At 35.2% G+C, this 24002-nt stretch overlaps 1 protein-coding gene across 1 annotated transcript in view; it reads left to right on the top strand.

The window, feature by feature from the left end:
• Positions 1–24002, top strand: part of DLG2 (discs large MAGUK scaffold protein 2) — a 1964578-nt gene that overhangs the window by 478 nt on the left and 1940098 nt on the right. The window contains exon 2 of the mRNA XM_029956387.1: positions 12487–12618. Within this exon, the coding sequence (XP_029812247.1) occupies positions 12487–12618 (132 nt within the window). The remainder of the gene's footprint in view (positions 1–12486; positions 12619–24002) is intronic.

Raw genomic sequence — 24002 nt, 5'->3', positions numbered from 1 at the left:
ACTTGCACAGTGGAGCCTTCCCTCATGGATTTAATATTTATCAAGTGAATTACATAGTTGTAAAAGATAATAGAGTTGTTTATATGGAACAAAATACAGATTAATTTATCTTCGGATTAAAAATAGATTTCATATTTGGGTTTACTGAGTGTAAATATTCAGGTCTGTGATAAAGCACAATTTTAGTAACTGCTGTGCTTTCCCAGAGGTATGTTTCATCTAAAACACGTTTGACAAGTTTCCCAAATGAGGCAAACCCCTGACTCCTTGCTCCTCCTCCAGAATTGATGAAGATCCAGTGGCTTCCTAAAGTGTAGTTTATTTTAGGTCAGGGCATGGGATTCACTTTAACGTAGATCTACCCCAGGTCAGCTTTTTCCCAAGGATCCTAATGAAACCAATTTTTTTTTTCCACATGGTATGGAAGATCAGATCTACTAAAAGAATTTCTCGAGATATTTTTTAAAGTTTATTTATTTTGAGAGAGAGAGAGTGAGAGTGAGTGAGAGAGAGAGAGAGAGAGAGAGAGAGAGAGAGAGAGATTGGAAGAGCACAGGGGAGGGGCAGAGAGAGAGAGAGAGAGGGAGAGAGAATCCCACACAAGCTCCGCACTGTGGACATGGACCCCAAAGCGGGGCATGAATTCATGAAATGTGAGAGATCATAACCTGAGCCGAAACCGAGGGTGGGATGCTTAACTGACTGAGCCACCCAGGAGCCTCTCTGGAGAGTTTTGAACCAAAATTTATTCGACACCCTTGGATTCCTCTAAACTGGGCTAGCATAACTCCAAGTACTGATCAGTTATATGAGTTGCTACAAACTGAAAGTAAAGTTCAGGTGAGGTTAACACAATTTGGCTCTGCACAATGTCAAATCCTTCTACCTGTGGATTTTGAAGGTGCATTGAGGAAAGTTAATAATCAGTTCTTTGACATACTTACTTTAGCCAACTGGTGTCTGTAGAGATGGACAATGGTATATAAAACCTTTGAAATACTTAGAAATGTTACTTTGTACGTTGGATTTAGGCTGGGTTTGTTCCCTTCTCCTGCTCTCCGTCTTAAAATCACCAAGAGAAATAAACTCTCTGTGAGATTTTGGAGCCATACCTGTCCAGACCTAGCACACGTGATTTATCTGGAACAAGAATAGTTTTCGTAATGTAGCCAATGAATGACATGGTTCTTTGACTGACTTACTTTGTGTTCTACCACTTGTTCTCTAGACACTGTCCCTTTTGGGTGGCCTTATTTTAGACTGATAATTGAATTTAAATACATTGTGTATGGGCATATGTAATGGGGAGAGAAGATAAGGGGGAGAGAGAAAGGAGAGAGGGAGTCTAGAGTCAAAGGAATACAAAGGCATCTGGGAAGGAGATCGAGGAAGGACAATTGATGTTCTAGGTATAACTTAAGCAAGTGTCTTTTTTTAAATGATGTCTTAAAATATTATTGATGTACAGTTGATACACAATGTTACAGTAGTTTCAGATGTGCACCATCGTGATTTAGCAAGTCTACACATATACTTAGCTCATAAGTGTAGCACCGTCAGTGACCATACAATTCTATTATCATACCTTTGACTATATTCTCTGTGCTATACCTTTTATCCTTATGACTTATTCATTCCATAACTGAAAGCCTGTAGGACATCTTTGACCTATTTGTGAGACTTCAGGGCCAATCCAAGATAAATTGTATTAGCATTCTCTGATTTGACACAAGGTCATGGTGTACTGGATGGAGTTATTTCAACAAGACTTGTTGAATTGCTCTAATCTGATTTCATGTTGCATTAATGGAAGAAATGAAAGTTAGTCATAGTTGTTTCCTTTCCTATCAGTGGGAAGTTGTTGTTTTAATGATAAAAAAAATACTTCACACTGGGTGTTATATGGAAACCAATTTGACAATAAACTATTTAAAAAATACTTCAAAAAATTTTTAGTATGTTGCAGTTTTCTCTTTGATGTCATTAAATATATGAAAGAAATCATTGCTTATAATACTTTGAGATTGATATTTATTTATTGAGAGGGACGGTGGGAGACAGAGAATCCCAAGCAGCCTCCATGCTATTAGCACAGAGCCCAATGTAGGGCTTGAACTCACAAACTGTGAGATCATGACCTGAGCCAAAATCAAGAATTAGATGCTTAACTGATTGAGCCACCCACGTGCTCCCCATTTATGTGTTCAAAAAAAATTGTCTTATTATCTTCTGAGCTTCTTTCAAATTGGCATAGAAGTCTATCTGATGTTTTTCATTTATATAACATTTTATTTCCTTCAAATTATTTTTTTACAGCTATTCTCAATGATATAATAGTGTGTATAAACTTATTTTTACCAGGTACTGAAAGTTAAATACCATCATATTCATAACTCATATGTTTTGACATTATTCTTTTTAAGGGAAGCTGAAGAGTGTTGTTGTAATTAGAATTCTAAGACTTGAGATTTCCATGTATCTCATGGGCATCCTTGAAATTGAGATTGTTGTTTTCTGAGTTCACAATCTTTCCATTTGGTTGACTATACTTTCTAAAAGTGTCATTTTGTTTTTATTTTTTTTTCCTCTCCCTGGGGAAAGGACCCCATAAAACTCTTATGTTCATTCCTTCCTCATTTGAAATTTTCTTCTTTCATTATCTGTTTCTTGTACTTTGTGGCTTAGTTTCTTTTTCATAATATCTTAGTAATTTATATTTGCCTTTCGTTACCTGGGTATATTGTTTCCTTCTCTCACTATTCTTAAATTCTAATTTTTCCCCCCAGGTTCTCTAAAGGGAAAAATGTGTGCCTGAATTGATTGTACTTAGTGGTTATTTTATTCCTTTTATTAACTTTTTGTTTGAGCTTTCATAATTGCCACACCACTGTTATATCCAGACACTTTTTCCATTTCACAAACTTCATATTTCTCCCCCCCAGCCAGTAAAACTCAAATTAGTTAACAACTAAATCTTCCCAGAGAGGATGGGAAAAGATAGTTTTTCTAGTTTCTGTAAGTAAAAGTAAAATGATTGCTTAAAATTTTTTTTTAAATGTTTTATTTTTGAGAGAGAGACAGCATGAGCAGGGGAGGGTCAGAGAGGGAGACACAGAATCTGAAGATAGGTTCCAGGCTCTGAGCTAGCTGTCAGCACAGAGCCCGACGCGGGGCTTGAACCCACAAACTGTGAGATCATGACCTGGGCCGAAGTCGGACGCTTAACTGACTGAACCACCCAGGCGCCCCTAACATGATTGTTTATCAGAGAGTTTTTTAGATTTAAAATACCTCCAAAGGGCCATCTTGACTTTGGTTTTAGGAGTTATTGGAAACCATGAAGCCACAGAGCCTTGATGTTGGAAAATATCCATTCAGGAGGCATAAAGAGAGAGAAATATTTGTATTCAACTACTGATTAAGAGTATGTTATGAAGCAAACATTAGGCAATTCAGTACAATACAATAGTATTAAAATTATCTGTTACTTGAATATATTTTACAGTTCTTATATATTGGGAAAGTGTGAAAATGATAATGCTACTGATTTGATACCTGAAATATCTCAACTGTTAGGTTTTTGGGAAACTGCTGAAGTGTTCCTTATATGATAGAATATTTTATCTCTCCTTTAGACCTATTATTGATTACCTCTTTGAGCAGAAGAGTCTAGTCAGTGGGAAGATGTACACAAAATATTAGATTTTTAAGACATGGAATTAAGGCATTCGATTCATTTATGCTTTTGCCAAGCAATCAATTGCTTACTCTTCTATAACAGTATATTCACTAAACTACAAGAATCCCCTTATTTCTTAGTTATACATTCTCATTATATGCTCTCATTAATATTTACTTTGTAACCTTCAGTGGTTATAACTTATTTTTTACTATAAGCCTAAGATGTATAATTTTTTTTTTAAACTGTGGGAAGATGACCTGTTCTCCAGCTATAATTCCTGCTCAGGAATTTGTATCGGTCAAGGCACGAGGGTTCTGTATCCTTAATTTAGGTTGCTTTGTCAGCGAAGGATCATGAGGTCTACCTAGTCTCTTCTGTCCAATCAGTCATTCTGAATTTCCAAGTAGTAAGCTTTCTGCATAGGTTCAATTTTTAGTAAATTTCTCAAAGCTATTTCAAGAATTATGGCCAAATCATCTACATTATGAAACAATTCACCTGACCTGATTTGTTTTAGTATTTGGGACCAAGAGGAATGATGTGTAAAAAGTAGAAAATTCTGTAGAAACAAATTAAGTTAAAAATTTCAAAGATTATGGGTAAGTATGGCAAGATTATGTATCCCATTTCTTCTGATGATGCCATCTTATTGTTCGCTGAGGCCCTAACTCTGTTTGATAAGATTTTGAAGTTTTTGTAGGGGCCTATAATCTTGGAGAGCTGTGGAATCTTTATCATTGTGTGATAAGACTTGTAATAAATCAAGTCAAATAAGTTTTGTTCTATTTAAAATCCCTTTTGGATAATAAACTGTAAAGTCTTTTAAAAGCTAAATGTATATGTATTCAAGATAATAGCTTTACTTCCATTTATTGATTCTGTCATTTATCCACTCACCAAAGATTTATTGAGCACCTGCTGTGTACCAGGCACTGTGCTAGGTGCATGTTTTCCAGTGGTAAACTATATTCCAGTAGGAAATTATATAACCTGTCTGCCTTTATGATGATTAAAATTTATTAAGGAGATAGATTTGGAAACAGGCAGTTTCAGTGTTGTGTGATAAGGTTAACACACTGTTATGGAAACCAATGAGGAATACCTGAACTCATCTAGAGAAATCAGGGAATTCTTTCTGGATAGGTGACCTTTAGGATGAGACACAAAAGACCAGTAAAGGTTTACTGATGTGGAGGATTGTAAGATACTCTCTCAGATCACTATTTATTTTCTTTGCATTGAACTTATCACCATGACCTCTATCATCACTATCATCATCATCATCATCATCATCATCATCATCAATAACAGTGATATTGTTGATATTGGGGAAAAAACCTAGATCAGTAGTCAGAAGACCTGGCTTCAAGACCAGATAATCATTGAGATGGACTTTCAGTCTAAATTTAGTTTTGTAAGAAATATCCATTCATTTTCTATAGGTCAACTTTATTTTTGACTCGTAATCACTGAGTGGTGAATAAAATCACTCTAATCATTTTTCAGGTTTTCCCTACTTCCCTGGGATCCTGGCAGAGTTCCACCTGGAATGGCGGCGTTGTCTAGTCATTGATCATCCCATATACAATAGCTTATCTGTATGACATGAGTTGTTGTGTCCAGTTAGTTCCTTTCTGGTCTTGCAGTGATTTGCTACTTCCAAGACATAGATTCTCCACCCCCACCCCCGGATTTCTGTGTTTCTCTTTACCTAGATGCATTATGATGCTATTCCTCACTGGGTTCTTTCTGCCTTCTAGGAAATGCTTTCAGGAAGCAGAGCCTAGATCCCTGCTGCCTTGGAATTCAAAGACCTCTCTTCTTGAGCTGAGAAAATCTTTTCTAGACTGGAGAGGTGCTAAGAGATGTCTTTCTCCTTCTGTATCAAAGTCTTTTTGAGTGTTTAGGTTTTAGGAAAACAAGACTGTAAAAACTTAAAAATCACTCTGTCTTCTGTCCTGGCACGTACCCTTCTTGAGGCAATAAGATACAAAACCAGTTATCTGCTTAATGTTGTTTCTTTTCCACATCAAATAGGGTAATATATATAAACTTCAATTTTAGAAAGTTAGTGATAGAATCAGGATCATAGTCTCACCCAATGTTCTTTTCATTGTCTGAGTGTGGTGTTCTTGGAACAAATGAATGACATCATCACACAGTGGAGAAGAGCCCAGGGATGGAATCCATTCTTGACCATTAGCTGGCAGACAGAAACAGCTTCAAATTCCTCATCTTAAAACGACTATACTAATAATACTCACCTCTTAGGATTATTGTGATGGCCAAATAAAAATATCTAGCTCAGGTAAAAATTGTTTTGTTAGTAGGAAAGTGCTACGCAAATGCTTCTCATCAGAATACTTTTTTTTTTGTTTGTTTGTTTTTTTTGTTCAAGGAGGAGGAAAATTGTGTTCAGAGTCAGAATCCCATTTTGTCAGTGGTCCGGGTCCAGCTTCCTGGTTGTTTTTGGAGTAAGCCCAGTTACGGCACGGACACATCTGCTTATGGACAGGAACTGCCATACTGTGCTTTTTAAAAATAGATTATGGTAATATTTCTTATGAGTATTATCTCTTTCATTAATGCCCAAGTAATTTGTAAACCTTTCCAATATTTACAAAATGATTACAATCTTTAGATCTCCTCTAAGTCTGACTAGACTTTTTTTCCATAATTCAAATTCCAAGTTTTGTTTCTTTTCTCATTGTCTTTTTAGTTTGCTACAACTGTAATGATGCATATTTCAATATTCGGCTGAAGGTGAAGTTTGCTATTGTCTTTCTATTTATTACTACTTAACCTTGCAATTTCTCCATTGTTCTCTTCAACAGTTCTATAGAAAATATGAAAACATGGCTATCCGAAAGGTAGTCATAAAAGTTCACCACTTTAGGGGTGCCTGGGTGGCTCACTTGGTTAAGTGTACAACTTTGGCTCAGGTCATGATCATGCATTTGGTAAGTTCAAGCCCTGGGTTGGGCTTTGTGTTCACAGCTCAGAGCCTGGAGCCTGCTTTGGATTCTGCATCTCCCTCAGTATCTGCTCCTCTCCTGCTTGTGCGCGCTCTCTCTCTCTCTCTCTCAAAAAATAAACAAGCATTAAAAAAAAAGTTCATCACTTTATGTAATATCTTTTTATTTCCACAGGGGAAATATTCTATCACTAGGTGTTTGTTGAAGTATATTAAAAGAGTTCTTTTGGAGGGTGGGTGGGAGGAGTAATTATACTGAGAACAAGTACAGAAAGAAGAAACACTGATTTTTTTCCTAGTAAGTTAGGTATCAGTATGGCATAATATTTACAAGTAGGCTTTGGTGCCAGCCAGACCAGGATTTGAATCTTGATTTTAGTACTTACTGGTTGTGTGGCCTTGGGTAAGTTATTTTATTTCTGTGGGTTTACATGTTCTCATTTGTAAAATGTGTATAATAGTATTTCTTAGGATTCTTCTGAATATTGAAAAGGTGATCTATGCAGAATGTTTAGCATTGCCCCACAAACACTAATTAATCTTATTAGTAATAAAATGACACCTTTGTTGTATCACCTTGAAGTGTGAATTTTACTTTATTTTTTTAAGTTTATTTATTTATTTTGAGAGAGAGAGAACATGCACCGGTGCGTGCATGAGTGGGGAAGGGTCAAGAAAGAGGGAGAGAGAATCCAAAGCATGTGCAGAGCGTGATGCTGGGCTCAATCTCACGAATGGTGAGATCATGACCTGAGCCAAAATTAAGAGTCAGACGTTTAACTCTCAGCCACCCAGGCTCTCCAGAAGTGTAAATTTTAATACTAAAAAGTTTCTTTTAAAGACCTGGCACAAGGTGAGTTTTCCATGGACATTTATCATTATTTTCATATGAATATCCTTAATTTATAAATTAACAAAAAATCAACAATAAGAATGAAGCATAATATAAATTTCTAAGTAAAATATATATTTTTACATTTATTTATTTTTGAGAGACAGAGAGAGGCAGAACACAAGTGGGGGAGGGGTAGAGAGAGAAGGAGGCATAGAATCCAAAGCAGGCTCCGAGCTGTCAGCAGAGAGCCTGATATGGGGCTCGAACTCAAAAACTGTGAGATCGGGACCTGAGCTGAAGTCGGATGCTCAACCAACTGAGCCATCCAGGCGCCCCTCTAGTAAAATATTTTTATTTGCTAGTCATAATGTTTCATAAGTAATAATAAAATATCATGACTGCAGTATCACATATATTTACTTAAATGGTGTGAGAAAAAGAAAACCTAGTTGTTCTTACTTGTTTTAATTGATCTTTATCACACTGTAGTTAGAGTGATCTTTCTAAAGCTTTAAAAAGTGGTCATGCTCATCTTCATTTAAAAATCTTCCAGGGCTGAGGCACCTTGGTAGCTCAGTTGGTTAATGGTCTAGACCGAGTCTAGATTTTGGCTTGGGTCATGATCACAGCATTGTGAGACTGAGCCCCATGTTGGGCTCTGCCCTGAGCATGGAACCTGCTTCAGATTTTCTCTCTCCCCCTCACTCTGCCCCTCCCTTCCTCCCTCTCTCTCTCTCTCCTTCTCAAAATAAACAAACAAACATTAAAAAAAGTTCTTCCATAGCTTGTTATTTCTCCTTGGGTACAAGGCCAAATTAAACATGGTCTCTATTAGCCTCAGCTTCTTTCCTCCCATGGTACCTGGTACCTCATCATAATGTTATTACACTATATTCTAATCTTTTACTTTGTTGAAAGTTCCTATTTAATTATCTTTACTTTCAGACAAAAATCTCTGAGAGTGCAGAATATTGCCTATTTTGTTCAATATTGAGTTTCCAGTGTCTGGAATATAGTTAGATACTCAATAAATAGAACTTATTTCTAATAAGAAAGAATATATTATTTTGATCTACCAGATTTTTAAAGTAGGGCCATTTATATGTTATGTTATGAATACAATTTTTATGTTAATTATGTGAAAATTAGTGATTCTTCATTTAACACTAGATTTAAAAATTCACTCATACAATTTATGTCTGATTGGTCAAGTCCTTTTTTTAAATAACAATTTCCTCAGTTCTATTTCTGGAGGATTAAGGGTGGTATTGTGGATAGAACACTGTACTTGCTTTGGTATTAAGCTCCAAATCTGTTGTTTAGTAGCTCTGTGCTCTTGGATATGCTACTATGGATTTCAGTTTCCTCTATAATAGACCTGATATGACTTCTCAGTGGTGAGAATCAGATAAGATAATGCATGTAGTTCATTTTGAACTGTAAAAAATGTTACATAGATTCACGTAAAGGAATTTCATTATTCTAACTGCTTTGCCCTTTGAGATTTGTGTATTAAGTTCACCTTTTCTTCTACTATACTTTAATCTTAGTTTTCTTAACACCATATATTCTGTAATTTGTCCATTTTTAAGTTGTGGCAAATAATTTTATGTGTCATCTTTTCTTTTTTTAAAAACTCATTTGTTAGCACTATTGCTGTTCACGGTTTCAAATTTAAATTACCTGTCCCAAATTATTTATAACTTTTGGAAATGCTATTCTTAAACCAAGGAGTTGAACCTTAATTAGCAGACACATGATTACCTACTATTGCAGTTATATAATGGTCACTATGTCCTTTGCATTGCATTGCATTGCATATTTCCTGCAAAAAAAATTTTTATTTTACAAAATGATTCACCACAGACACAGAATCTGAAGCAGGGTCCAGGCTTCAAGCTGTCAGCACAGAGCCTGATGTGGGGCTTGAACTCACAAACTGTGGGATCATGACCTGAACTGAAGTTGGATGCTAAACCAACTGAGTCACCCAGGCTCCCCAATAGATTTCTTTTAATGAAGAATTGAAGTCATTATATTGGTAATTCAGGTGAAAAATACTCCACTTATAACTGGTTATTTGAATATCAATTAGAATACTGGTACTGGTTGGATAATTATCTCAACTTTCTACTTTATCCAATTTGTCAACATCTGGCTAGGGATTTTTGTCTCATACAACAGGATCCTTGTCATCTTAATTTTTTGGGGGGCTTTATTTTTTCATTTTTGCATAGGTATCTATTTTAGGTTACCCTGGAGATCATGCTTTCATTAATCAGAAGTAAGAATTTAAGTAGAGTGAGATAAAGGGCATAATGGGATTGACACAAGAAGGTGATCATTACTGATAACCAAAAGCAGCAAAAAGGGCAGCCATAATTATAGCACTAGATGCTGGCATGCAAAAGTCTAAAGGAGACGTGACCATATTTGACCATTTGTTTTTCTTATATTCTAGCATCTTATTTTATGTGTCAGATTTTTTTTCCCATATAGAGATGAGATGCATAATAAGCTCTATTTGTTTAGAGAACAGCTAGCTGCTTTGAAGCAATACAGTGTCTTCCATGGGTAGTTAGTTAATAAATATGTGTTGAATGATTTAGTTAAAGTTCTCTTATCTGGCAAATTGTACTTATAGATATGATTATGGAAATGCTGTTGATACATTTTTTTAAGAATTGCTATTCACAAGAATAAAAGATCAGAGTAGGGAATACCTACAAAAATAACACAGAGGTAAAAAAGAGCTTAAAAATATAATTGTAAAAAAACCAAGAAAGAAAAAGAAAAAAAAAAAAAAAGAAAAAGATGCCTGGAACTCAGTACATCTTCAAAGACTACTTAATGAATCAAAGGATGAAAAAGACTAAAGCTTGAAATCCAGAGGCCCAAGATATATAGAAGTACTGAGGAAGGCATAATATATAATGGTATTGTTGACTACTTACATTAGTGTTTAGGAATAGGTTAGAATATAAAGTTAGTAAGCCAGTATTGTTTCAGGGAAACAGCTGATTTTTTAAAACTATTGTCAAACTATGGATTCAAATATTTGTTCTTGATTCAAAGAGTTGTTAAAATATTTTATTGGGCGAAGTATGAAAGCATTTAAAAAATTAAAATTCTGTGCAAATGTACTAGCATATATTTATGCCTTGTTTTAAAATTGGAGAGGGCTCCCTGTGCATCCACATTCATTTATATTTATAACCTTTTTAGGTAACAAATTAATTGCATGGTATCCTTCTCCACTCATTGCTGCTTATTGAAATTCTTCCTTCTTTCAATGGAGTAAACTTGAGATTTGCTCTGTTATATAGGAAAATTAGGGAAAAGACCTCATTGATTCAGTAGTATAGGAACAGAGATATGGAAGAAGTGAAGGAGCAAGCTTTATGGATATTTAAGGAAGAATATTTAGGCAGAATAGTAGATATAGAGACCTTGGGGTAGGAGAGTTCTTAGTATATGTGAGAATGAGCAGAGACCACTGTGGTTGGAGTAGACTGAGCAAAGAGGGAGAAGTAATAGCTGAAATTAGCGAGGTAGTCTTTAGCTAAGTGAGATGCAGAATCACAGGAGGATTTGAATTGGGAATGACATTATCTGCCTTATGATCTTTCTGGGAGCTGGGTTTAGAAAAGTCAGCAGGAGAGCAAAGCTGGCAGCATGTGGTTTGGTAGGAGGTTATTGCAATAATGCAGGGGGTAGATATTGCACCAGGTGGTAGTACTATCAAATGAATTCACCGATGGATTCTATGTAGAGAAGTAGAAAAGGGGAACAACAAATGACTAAGGATTTTGCTGAAAAATTGGGAGGATGAGAGAGAGAGAGAGAACAACTGTAGGAGAAGCAGTAAAGGTAGATAAGATCTGGAGTTCAGTTTTGATAAGTTAAGTTTGAGATGCTCATTAGACATCCAAATGGACGTGTTGAGTGTACAGTTGGATATGAGACTGGAATTCAAGGGGAAATTCCTGAGCTATAAATATAAACTTGGGAGTCTTAAGAGTTCTGATAATATTTAAAGCCAGGAGACTAGCTAACGTTACCTAGGGAATGAGAATAGAGAGGAGTCTCCAAATGTTTAGAGGCTTGAGAAATGAGAAGGAATAGCTGTGATGTAGGAGGAGAAGCTAGAAGACACTGCTACCTTTGAAGCATTGGTGTGCTGAAAAGGGCTCACACCAACTTGCAAGAGCCTAATGTTGCCTTTTCAACAAATTTGTAAGCTGGTTTAAATGCAGCCATCTAGACATTAAATTATGTAAACTTACATTAAATAAATTATGTTAAAAATAAAAAGTAATAAATACTGAAACTCATCACTTCCTAATATTTTTCTACATTTTGATACTATGTGTGTTCCTGAGGTTATTTCCATCTCTTGTATCTGTATGGGGGAAAGCTTTATGATGGTGTGCTGCTGTACATCTTCCAGGGTCTGCGTTCAATGAACTCATGTTGGTATCTTGAAATTGGCCATGGTGGGAATATTTACACCTTGGAAACTGAGATACGACAAATCAGGGCTCGATTTATTGTTCTGCCTAAAAAGTGATAAAGAAAATGTTAGTATTGCAAGTGCAAGTTCAAAGCATATTATGTCTCTAGCTGTTACACTGTGATTAGCATAGACATTGAGGAAGTATTTGTCCACTATTCAAAAATTATTTGATTCAGCAAAGAAATCAAATTGATGGAGTGAGTGAAGATTTATAACATAAGCCATCTTTGTTGTTTCATTTTTATCTTATTAATGTAACCAAAAAAATTCAACCAACTTGCATTCATCAATTATAATCATAAGCTAGCTCTGGTTATAAGAATTGGGCAAAAATCAACAAAAATATTCTTGAGAATCAATTGGTTATATGGAATTTATAATGAGAAGTTATGCATCTTATTATTATTTGTACATTTCACATTTTGCTTTAGGTTCCCATTTTTCCAGGAGTATAAGAATTTTAAAATCATGTTTTTCAGACACTGACCGAGCTTTATCGTTACTGGAAGAATACTGCAAAAAATTAAGGAAACCAGAAGAACAGCAGTTGAAAAATGCTGTTAAAAAGGTGATGGATATCTTTAAGAGCAACTTATTCCAAGCTTTGCTAGGTATGTATTAAAAAAATATCACTTTAATGGTCAGAATTGGGCGTAATAGTTTGACTAACGTGGTTAAGGAAACTAAGGTTAACCAAACTTAAATTGGAATGTTTTTCCTTGATAATGGAGGGAAAGATTTGTTGTTTTTTTTCTTATTTAAGGCTAACCTAAAAAAGAACTGGTAGAAAAATAGAGGTTATTAAAATATAAATATTTAAAGAATGTTTTGTATAGGAAGCGAAGTTTACACAGGAAGAAACCTGAGTAATTTTTTGCCAAAAATTTGACAACAAATGCTGGAAAAGGAACCTACCTCTCTCTAGAGAAGGAACAGGCTTAGCACTAAACACAATGGGTCATTTCTGTTCAGCCTCTTAGTTCTACTTTTACTCTCTTCTTAAAAGTTAAAATAGTCTTCATCTTTTGCTTCTCTTATAAAAGTTAATGATCCATATTGAAATGTTTATTGATGAAGGTCTCAGTGCTTTAGAACTTTTGTCACTTTGTTATAAATTTAACCACATAATGTTAATCTTAGTTTAATCTCTAATTTATTAAAGATTGTGAAGGGGCACCTGGGTGGCTTAGTTGGTTGAGTATCGGACTTAGGCGCAGGTCATGATCTCATGGTTTGTGGGTTCGAGCCCTGTGTAGGGCTCTGTGCTGGCAGCTCAGAGTCTGGAGCCTGCTTTGGATTCTGTATCTCTCTCTCTCTGCCCCTCTCCAGCTCGTGCTCTGTCTCTATCTCTCTCAAAAATAAATAAACATCAAAAAAATTATAAAAAAAGATTGTGAAAAAAATCAAGGATGTGGCCTCTATATGTGTATGTTTTACATTTATGCAGATAATTTTTAATTCTTGACATAACATTTTAATGGCATAGACTAGCAAAAGATATAAACAAACAAAAACAACCAACTAAACAATTGAAAAACCCCTACTCAATTACACTGTATTTTACTATGCTTAAACAGTGCATTCTAAAGAAATAACTGAGTCTACTACATATTTCCATTATTTTTGCAGGTCTGATAGTGATGGATGTAAAATCTAAAAGTGGGAGCCCAAGTGGATTAATCTTGAAAATATTTTATCTATGTTTTTATTATATCTACACTTACAAAAACTCCAACCTTATGGTGTGAATATAATAAAAAAAACCACTAAACTTTGAAAATCTAAAATTCATTTGTTGAATAAAAGTAGAAGTAAAAAGCTTTATAGGATTATTTTGCTTGTGGGTTACTTTCTTAAAAAATTTTTTTTTTGGCTGGTAAGAGTTAATGACACAAATAACTATAATCATCTTAGCTGGCATTAAATAAAAACAACTCTAAATGGAGTCTTACAGAATTTAAATTAATCCTGCCATTAGAGAATAGTATTTTAGAGAACATTTTTAAGCCACAGATTTCTCAATTAAAAATCAATAGTTTCCTCTAGTTGATAATTAGTAAAGGCCATTAACCGAGTGGCAGTATTTCTAAGTAGATTCGTATGATGATGTGCTTAGTTGAGACTGGCCAAGTGTTTTGAGAATTTGAATTTTTGAGAACTTGATTTAGGAAGATGCTTGATTTTGTTAGATGCTTTAGATACTTTTACTACACTTTGATAATGTCACCATTTTGTATCACAATATTATTATATGGGGAATAAAAGGGCAAATGAATGACAAAGAACTACATTTTGCCATTGTTTTGAGCGAGTAATAAATATCTTGGCAAAAAGCCTATAGCATAGTTTAAATTTCTCTAATAAAATGAAATGCAACAGTAATCTGTAAAAAGCTGTTATATAAGTAATCCTGGTGTTCAGCTTGGAATGGATAGATTTGCTTTGGCTAGTCTTTAGAAGTCATTTTGGGATAAACCAGACTGCAAAGATTGGAGCAACATTATGCAACAAAACATAATTTTTATTTTAATTCTATCGGGGTTGTTAAATAGTGATAACTAATTTATTATTGATGAGTGTTCTCACTCTGTATTTTCTTTAAGGACTCAAAAGAAGAAAAAACAAGTAGCCCTCTGCATCTCGAAAGGGATTTTATCATTATAAAAGGATAAGTAGGGAGTTATTGATAAACAGAGCATTGTTTATGGTCTGTAACTTTCTATTTGAACTGGCTACCTACTACCTAACACACCCCCCCCAACCCTCTGCTTTATTTTCTGTTACAAGTAATGGAACATAGTGGCTTCACTTGTTTTGATATTCAGACAGCCAGTACATTGAAATAATACCTTGTATGAATCTCAGTTAAATAGAAAGAGAAGGGAATCATAATGTAGAAAACTCAACACAAATGGATAATGAAGCAAAATATTATTGTTACAAGATGTATGTAATATTTACATATCACCAGGAAACCAAGCCTTCTCTTGACAGATGAAACGCATCATTTAAAAAACAAATACTAGCCTCCTTTTGTGGTCCTTCCATCATATGCTTTAAAAGAAAAGTTCCACATGCTACTATGTCTTAGATGGTATAATCTGTGAGGAGAGAATTTTGTCTACATAGTTTTGGACATTATTACAGTGCAATCAAGCATTTTACAAGTGGATTCTGTGATAGTGCAGTGGAAGGTGATGCAAAGGTATTGTGTTTTTTAATTTTTAAAATATAACTTTATCAGATTATGAAAGTAATATATGTTTATTATTGAAAAAATTTAAAAATAAAGTCAAAGTAAAATATCAAATCCTATGGTAAGAGACATTCCTTTTATGGTAAATAGCAGGATATATGCTAAATGTGGATAATGATGAACTGTTTGATGAACTTTCTACCTCCTTGCTTCTTGAGTTTCTGTATCCTTTGTTTTAATTTTCCATCTACCAATAACTGACAGTGGAAAAACTCACTTAAACTTAAAAAAGTTAGCAATTAGAGTTCATTAATGTAAAAAAAAATCCTTAAAACAATGTACTAGAAGCTGCACATTTAGATGTTGGGCTTAGGGTGACATCTTGTGGTAAAACTAAGGAAAAAGTTTTATCCAATCACAGTTTTGTATGATTACATTATTAACACTACAGATTTTGAATATAAATCAGTTGGATTTCTATGATATTTTACAAATTAACCTAGGTCTCTTTTATTTAGCATAACTAAAACATTCAGCTTTTCAAGCTACTCTGTTAGGTTATTTATTCTTCATTTAGGTGATGAAGGAGCAAGATGGGAATGTTTTTATTATTTTTGATATTTCTTTTCCAGATGTCCTATGAATATTTAAAGATTTCTATTACCACTATAATTATTTGTAAGAACCATTTTAATAATATAATGGGCCAGTTCATTCTAAGACATGTACTGCAAATGTTCTTTGTTTTTATACATTATTGAAAAAAATTTTATTCCTTATTACTCATATAATTATGGATAGAACTATGTCTATATACTTAATGAGTTTCAACCCCTTTAAAATATTATTAACCTGGGGCGCCGGGGCGGCTCAGTTGGTTAAGCATCCGGCTTCAGCTCAGGTCATGATCTCATGGTTTGTGAGTTTGAGCCCCACATCGGGCTAGCTCAGAGCCTGGAGCCTGCTTCAGATTCTGTATCTCCCTCTCTCTGACCCTCCCCTACTCACGCTGTGTCTCAAAAATAAATTAAAAAATTTAAAAAAATCTTATTAACCTGTTTATCTGATTTTATTTCCTCTTATTTCACTGCAGTGTTCAAGGGGGTCTTTTGGGGAAATAGTTAGAAGAGAATGGGCAGTAAAGTGTTATTTTCCTTAAAACCTTGCCAGTAGCAATATCTTAGAAAAGTGCTTATCCCTTGCATGTCAGACTTTGTGTTAGAGTAGAATACTTTTCATTTCCATAAATCTTAACATAGAATCCTATGGATTGATAGGGGTAATAGAGTAGATATACTATATGTTGGGATATACTGTATATTGAAATATACAGTAGATATACTACTATTTTGGGATTTATCATCTCCTTGTTGAAGACTTCTGTCATGTCCTTGCTTGATAGTAGTATTAACCAGCCCTTTTATTATGTCTTGTAGCATTTTTTTCAGATTACTGTAGAACATTTATTATATTGCCTTATGAATACATTGAATATATTTCTGTCCCCTGTAGACAGTGAGTAGTTTGAGAGTTGAAGTTCTATTAAAGTAACCTTTGTATCTCTGGTATATGGACTCCAATAAGAGAAGGCCTCCAATAAATTTTATTTATTCATTTATTCAATAGTTATTGAAAACATCCTGGTTATTTATTCCTAATTATTCATTGTAATGTATAATTTTTGCCACCTGCTCATAAGATAGGTGATTTTTTAAATAGATTATAATGAGGGTGAAAATCCACATGGTTATATGAATTTGGAAAAATTTGCCTCTAATTCCCCCAAAGTAGAGGTTCTCAAAGTACGGTTCTTGAACAAGCAGTGTTAGCATCACCTGGAAACTTGGTTAGCATTGTAAATTCTTGGGCCTTGCTCCAGACCTACTGAATCAGAAACTCTGGATGTTGTGCTCAGCAAATAGTATTTTAATGTCTTCCAGGTGATTCTGAGGCATGATGGACTTTGAGAACATATGTTCAAAATGATTAGGTATTTGGCCACTCAAGGAAAGTAATATAATATGTGATTATTAATAAATTGATGATATGACAGTGGCATTTCTTTATTCTTGGGTTTTACAAAAATTTGATTTGATCTTTAACAAATACAATGAGCTGTTATCATCTAGGATGTGTCTTGAGCACCTTAAGAACTTGTAACTTAATGAATATAATTATGTCATCTAATTTTCTTTTTAAAGTACAGTAGTATATCTGAAACTGATTTATTTTTCTTTTGGATACTTACTGGTAGTGTCTACCTATAAAGCTATGGATAGAGAACAGCAAAGCTACACTGAGATGTGGCTATTGGTCCACACAAGGCTCACTAGTATGTGCTTGCTGACACAGACTTACTGAGTGCTCCAGTAAAATCTATAAATTGCTACATGTCAGCACCTTTAAATAAGTCTTGACTGGTCAAAGCAGTACATATTAGATTCTTAGGTACTAAGTATTTACAATGCCCATTTAAATAAAAAGAATGCAGGTATTCCAGTTATTGCAATCAAGTAATAATAATTAATGAAGTACTTATAAAGTGTTTAATTTGCATGGACATATGCAGTTGGATATTACTTACAACAAAATTCCTACCCTTAAGGAGGTTAAGGTCAATTAGAAAGGTAATAGTCACATATATACAGGTAAGTATGACAGGATATAAATCAAGGACTGACCCCTGAAGGCTAGGCCAAGGTGCTGTAGGAGTTTAGAGAAGCATGGGATCATGGCACATTGGTTTGTTAGGAAAGCTCTTATATAAAATGTAAACTTGTGCTGGGTCTTGTCCATGATAGGATTTGGGCAAGAAGAGGACAGAAAAGGACGTTTTTTCCATCCATCCCTTCATTCAATGCTTGGCATTGTGATGTACACTGGGGAGACAAACTTTAAACAAAATTGCATAGTTTATGTTTACAATTATGATAAATGCTACAAAGGAGAAGGAGAGGGTGCTGTGAAAAGAGGCTTAACCTTTGCAGTGGAATCAGGGAAAGCTTTCTTAGGGAACTGGCATTTGAGGCAATAAAAATTATACTGATTCATGGAGGTCAGAAGAAGAGTGAGGACATGGAGATGATGAGAACAAGGGTTCTTATTTATGTTTATAAATACATTTATGTTTTTAAGATGTCTAGGAATTAGATAAGGCATCACATTAAACTTAAGTCTCTTCAAAGGCTTATTTAAATTCAAAGGTAAACTTGAAAAACAGGAGTGGTAAGTGTAAAATGTGGCCCTAATAGTCCTTAATATAGCCCTTTGTTAAACTTCATATACTGAGTGTGATTAGTTGTGTGCTTCATGTCACATGGGATCAAGTGTATCTTATGTTAAATTTGACACTTCACATTAGATGCCATCAAAAGAGTTGGATGTCATTCTTGGCTATGGACTTTGTATATTTGCTGGAGGATTTATGTCACCAGATGGCACCATTTAACTAAATTTATGTACTCCGGAGGCTTATAAGGCTGGTTGTTTCTAAATGAAGGATGTTTTTATTTGTGCTATAGCTGAAATAGGAAAAATTAATTTATTTTGATGGCATGTGAGACTTCTCTGCAGAGGAAGGTAATGAAACCCCAAAACATTGAGAACATGAAAGGATTTGGGTGATTTCTGCTAAGTACATAATAAATAAAAACTTTGGTAATGATCACTGTCACTAATCTATGGCAGCTGGCAAAAAAACAGAACATGATAGTTTCCTCATCTAGGTTTTCCCAAGGCTGGTTTAATAGTATTATTAATATTTTAGCCATGAATTTAATTTTCAGATGTAGGGATTTGATATACATAATAATAAAAACATGGAAAAAATTCTGTAAGATTATTTTAGGAATAGGCCTTTTAAGATGTCTTGAGATACTATGATAATATGTTAAAAATTTTTGTAGATAGAGTATATGTTCTTTTGAAATACAGAGCTCAAAATATTAATAGAACATGACATAAGCATTTTTTCTTAGTGTAAACATTCATCTCAAAGAAATGAGTATTTATTACTTTCTTGGTTAAAAACTTCCTTAGTACTTTCCTTCCCTTTAAACAGAATTAGTCACTTTCTTCCTTATGTTCCTGTATTCATGTTTCTGATGAGGCAGCTATTACATTGTATTATTGTTAATCGATTACGTGTTAGTTTCCCTCAGTGGATTGTGAGCGTCTTGAATGCAGGGACTAATTCCAATTCAGTATGTAGCACATGTCTGATGTGGAATATTCTATCATTAAATTTCTTTCATTTGGCAAAATATATTTTGATCCCTTGCTATCTAAGAGATACTGTATTAGGCTCTGGGAATTTAGGGACAAGAGACGTGTGAACCTATTTTCATAGAGTACATAATCTGCTAAGAGAGACAGACAAACAAATAAGTTCTATAGTGATAAGTACTTTGACATAAAAAATTATTTGGATTAACCAATAAAATCATAAGAAATTACTTGCATTGGTCAAATTCATGTAATTGTGTTTGTTTAAAAAATGTTTATTCTTTTTTAACAAACATTTATTTATTTAAGTAATCTCTACACCTAACATGGGGCTTGAACTCATGACTGCAAGTTCTAAAGTCACAGGCTCTGCCAAATGAGCTAGCCAGGTGCCCATTAAAAATGTTTAAATACTATTTATTAATGTAAACCTCCCAGTAGTACCTATTATCGTTGGAAATTCAAGCTTCTCAATTGTAAGATTCCCCATGTCCTCTGCCTATGTCTCATCTCATCTCTTCCCTATTCACTACACTCCAGCCACACAGCCTTCTCTCTGTTCCTAAATGCTGTTCATGTTGTTTTCACATGCTTTTCTTTTGTTTTGAGAACCTTTCTACCCGAATCTTTGCCTTACTGGCTTATATCATTATTAGGTCTAAGTGCCTCTAATGTGCCTTCTACCTCACTCCCCGTTTCCACCCCACCCCCAAGTCACACCTATCACATTACTTTATTTTTGTGACTGTGTGGATCACTATGAGCAATTTTGTTTATGTGTTTCTTGCATGAACGTGGATTCTATAAGAGCAACCATCTTGCTGCTGTTATTCATTGCTGTATCTGTTATATTAGCTGAGTGCCTAGCACATATTAGCCATTAAATAAATATTTATTAAATGAATGATGAATAAGTGAGTGTGCATGCCTGGTACTATGTTGGATTCTTGTTTAAGTGAGAAATGTACTCATTTGGAAGGAGTAGAAAGCTTATATAAGTAGGATTTTATTTTTTACTACATAAGAGGAAGGTAGGCAGTTGCTGGCATTGGGTCAACATCTCAGGAAAGTTCTGTCAATGTCTTTGCTGAATGGAAATTACAACATGCCCTTAGGAGAAATTTAGGGGTATAGTGCCAGTAGAGCTCAAGGCAAGTGTTGTCAGCCAGGCTGAGCACCTGGGAGCTCTGCCTGAGCCAAGACAATGGCTGCATGAGTGGTCGTCAGTAAGCTCAATGACCATATAGACAGGGACATTGCTTCAGGACCAGAGGAGCAAAGAACAGGATTTAGATCAAATGAACCCAACCTATTTCTACCCCTGAGAGTATGATTGCTATGATGACAGATAAACTGTATGCCCCCTCTGCCCCCTCCAGAATTGTCTGCTCATATATAACTGGGCATTATTTTAGAGATAAGTAGGATGAGGGGTAGGCAATAGGGATTTAGAGTTTCTGAGGCAGCTGGATAAGCCACGGACACAGTAAAGGTCTACACAATTTACTTGCACATCCATGGTGTAGCATATATTATACATGAGACTCCATTATATTGAGCATAGATCTCAATGTAGATTCTATCTTCCTCATACTCTTCAAATTTGGGATTACGTGTTTAAATGGATTAATCACAAGAAGGAGTAATGGGAAAGGAATTATTTGACAAGAATCTGACAGGAAAAGCTTCCCTTTCATCCTGTTAGTTCTGGTTTCTGGCATAAGATAGAAGTGGTGGAGAATGAAGAGCATTGATCTACTTAAGTTTGTTTACATGAATTGGTCCTAAGAGTTGCTTAAGAAAACATTTATCTCCTACCTTATTTGCTGCTCAGAAGCCTTGGAACTTCTTACACTATGTTAGGAATTCTAAACATTTCAGTAACAACCTACAGATACACTATGCAGCATAAATTTCCCTGATTTCTAGTTTCTGAGTCCCTGAGTTCTATTTTATATTCATTTTCCAGTTTGCTGTCAAAATAATAAACCTTCATGAAACCATAAGATTAGCATTCTCTTTGCAGGGCTATATGTATATATGCAAATTGAGTCATCAAATGTACCTAGAACCACAAAACTCCAGTGGGCATGGCAGTTCTTGCAAAATGCTTTAATCACGAATCTCTAGAATTTTTAAAGCACTTTTAACAAGCTCACAGAAACAAATTATACTATTAAATAATACTTTCAAAAAAACCTTGAGTTATGAAAATAAGCCACTTACAAATTAACAATTACTTCAGAAATAAGCTTCATGCTTTAGAAATAGTTGCTGCAAAAGTTTTTTGAAGAAGAGTTTAAGAGCTCTTCAACTGATCAAAATAGGACAATAATTATAAAGGTGAGTTTTAATTTTATTAATTGAGATAATTGGTACGTGAACAAAACTTGATTATTTAGGTGCAGGGCCCCATTAAAAATTTTTTAGGATACATATTTACATTTTTCTGCCATTTTTCTCATAAAATCTAAGTTTTAAAACTTTTTAGAATGGGAGGGGGTGCCTGGGTGGCTCAGTTGGTTAAGCAACTTTGGCCTCATGATCTCATGGTTCATGAGTTCAGGTCCCACATTGGGCTCTGCGCTGACAGCTCAGAGCCTGGAGCTTGTTTTGCATTCTGTGTCTCCCTCTCTCTCTGCCTCTCCCCTCCTTGCATTCTGTCTCTCTCTTAAAAATAAATAAAATAAAAAAAAAACTTTTCTAGAAGGGAGCTCCTTGAAATACGGAAAACTAAACGTATTTAACAGCTCTCTGCAAGTACTAAACCAATTTTGGTGCAGGATACTTCCATTTCCCAAATTTGAGTATTTATAATTGTAACATGGAAGGAGGTGAGCTAATGACTTTATTTATAAACATGGATAATTATGGAGAGGAATAGTGACTCTGCATATTGAATGAACATTGTGGAAAATAGACAGTAATGCCTGATACACAGCAGAGCCAACCACTGAGACACTGAGTATGCAGAAGGAAAGAATTTATTTGAGAGACAGTCAAATGAGCAGACAGGAGCTGGGTTAAATATTTCTTCCCTGACTGAGATGAGAACAAAGTTTTATAATCCTAGGGATTCAAAAGGACAGGGAAATTTATCACTATTCATGAGGAAAGATGGGAACAAATATATGTAACATACATCCCATGTTCATTTTGGGTGCAGACTTCACATTAAAATGAAGCAAAGTTTGGTCCCTGCCATCAGAAGGTCTTCTGAAGGACCAAGGGAGCGGCTTTGAGCATGCTCAGAGCTGATGTAAAGTGTATGGGATCTTAGACTTGTTATCTCTGATAAGGAATGCACAGCTCTGCTTGTTCATAGGTTGGAACCATATTGGTGGCTTTCATATCTGTCAGAGCAGGTTTCTGTGGAAACAGCTAGTAGAGTTTTTAGCTTCCTTATATTTTTACCAGTCTACTAACCTACCTATAGCTGTATCCGTATAGACTGCCCTCCCTTTTGTTAAGGTGCATAACCTGTCCCTCTTCTTATCTAAGGCCAAATCTTCCTTTTGGATAGAGTATCAAGTCAAGAGTCCTAGAAGGTAACAGAAAGCCTTTTCAAAGAGAATTTATTGAAGGATCTGTTTACCGAGACGGGGCACCTGGGTGGCTTGGTTGAGTGTCCAACTTTGGGTCAGGTCATGATCTTGCAGTTCACAAGTTTGAGTTCCGTGTTGGGCTCTCTGCTGACAGCTCGGAGCCTGGAGCCTGCTTCAGATTCTGTCTCCCTCACTCTTTTCCCCTCCCCTGCTCATACTCTGTCTCTGTCTCTCTCTCTCAGAAATAAATAAACATGTAAAAAAAAAAAAACTCCACAAAGATCTGGGCAGAGTTAAGGAAACTATCCAGAGGTGGAAACACTTGGGGAATAAGAATAGTGGGAACCTGAAGGAACAGGAAGAACAAGCTGTCACTGTAACACAGAGAGCTATAACCATCGGAGGGGCTGCCTGATAGAAACTATGGCTTTTTAAAAAAAGTTTTAAATGTTTATTTACTTTTGAGAAGCAGAGAGAGACAGAGCACAAGCAAGGGAGGAGCAGAGAGAGAGGGAGACATAGGATCAGAAGCAGGCTCCAGGCCCTGAGCTGTCAACACAGAGCCTGACGCAGGGTATGAACCCACAGACTGTGAGATTATGACTGGAGCCAATGTCGGCCGCTTAACTGAGCTACCCAGGTGCCCCAAGCTATGGCTTTAAAAAGAGGAACTGAGCCACAGCCAAACCATGGCCCAAAAAAAGAAAGAGCTGGAAGAATAAACATCCAAACCTCTCTTTCCTCCCTACCTGATCTTCTTGTGCCTGCCATTAGTGGACTTAAACTGGAAGCCAGAGGGTAAAAGAGCCAGATGACATAGTTTGTTGAGGTCAGTCTCCTAAGAACAGAGCAGGGTGAATAAAAGGAAAAAGATGATCTGGAAAGGCAAAAGCAGATTTATGACAGGTCCTATCCTGGTTCTCCTCATTTACTTAAAGAATATGCTACATAAATATTCTTTTCCCTTTGCAATTAATTTACCTTACTATTGAATTATGTCTGTTAGCATATAAACATCTCTTTTTTTTTT

Source organism: Suricata suricatta, chromosome 11 (genome assembly GCF_006229205.1).
Source record: "Suricata suricatta isolate VVHF042 chromosome 11, meerkat_22Aug2017_6uvM2_HiC, whole genome shotgun sequence".
NCBI lineage: Eukaryota > Metazoa > Chordata > Mammalia > Carnivora > Herpestidae > Suricata > Suricata suricatta.
This window is presented reverse-complemented; position numbering and strand designations above follow the sequence as displayed.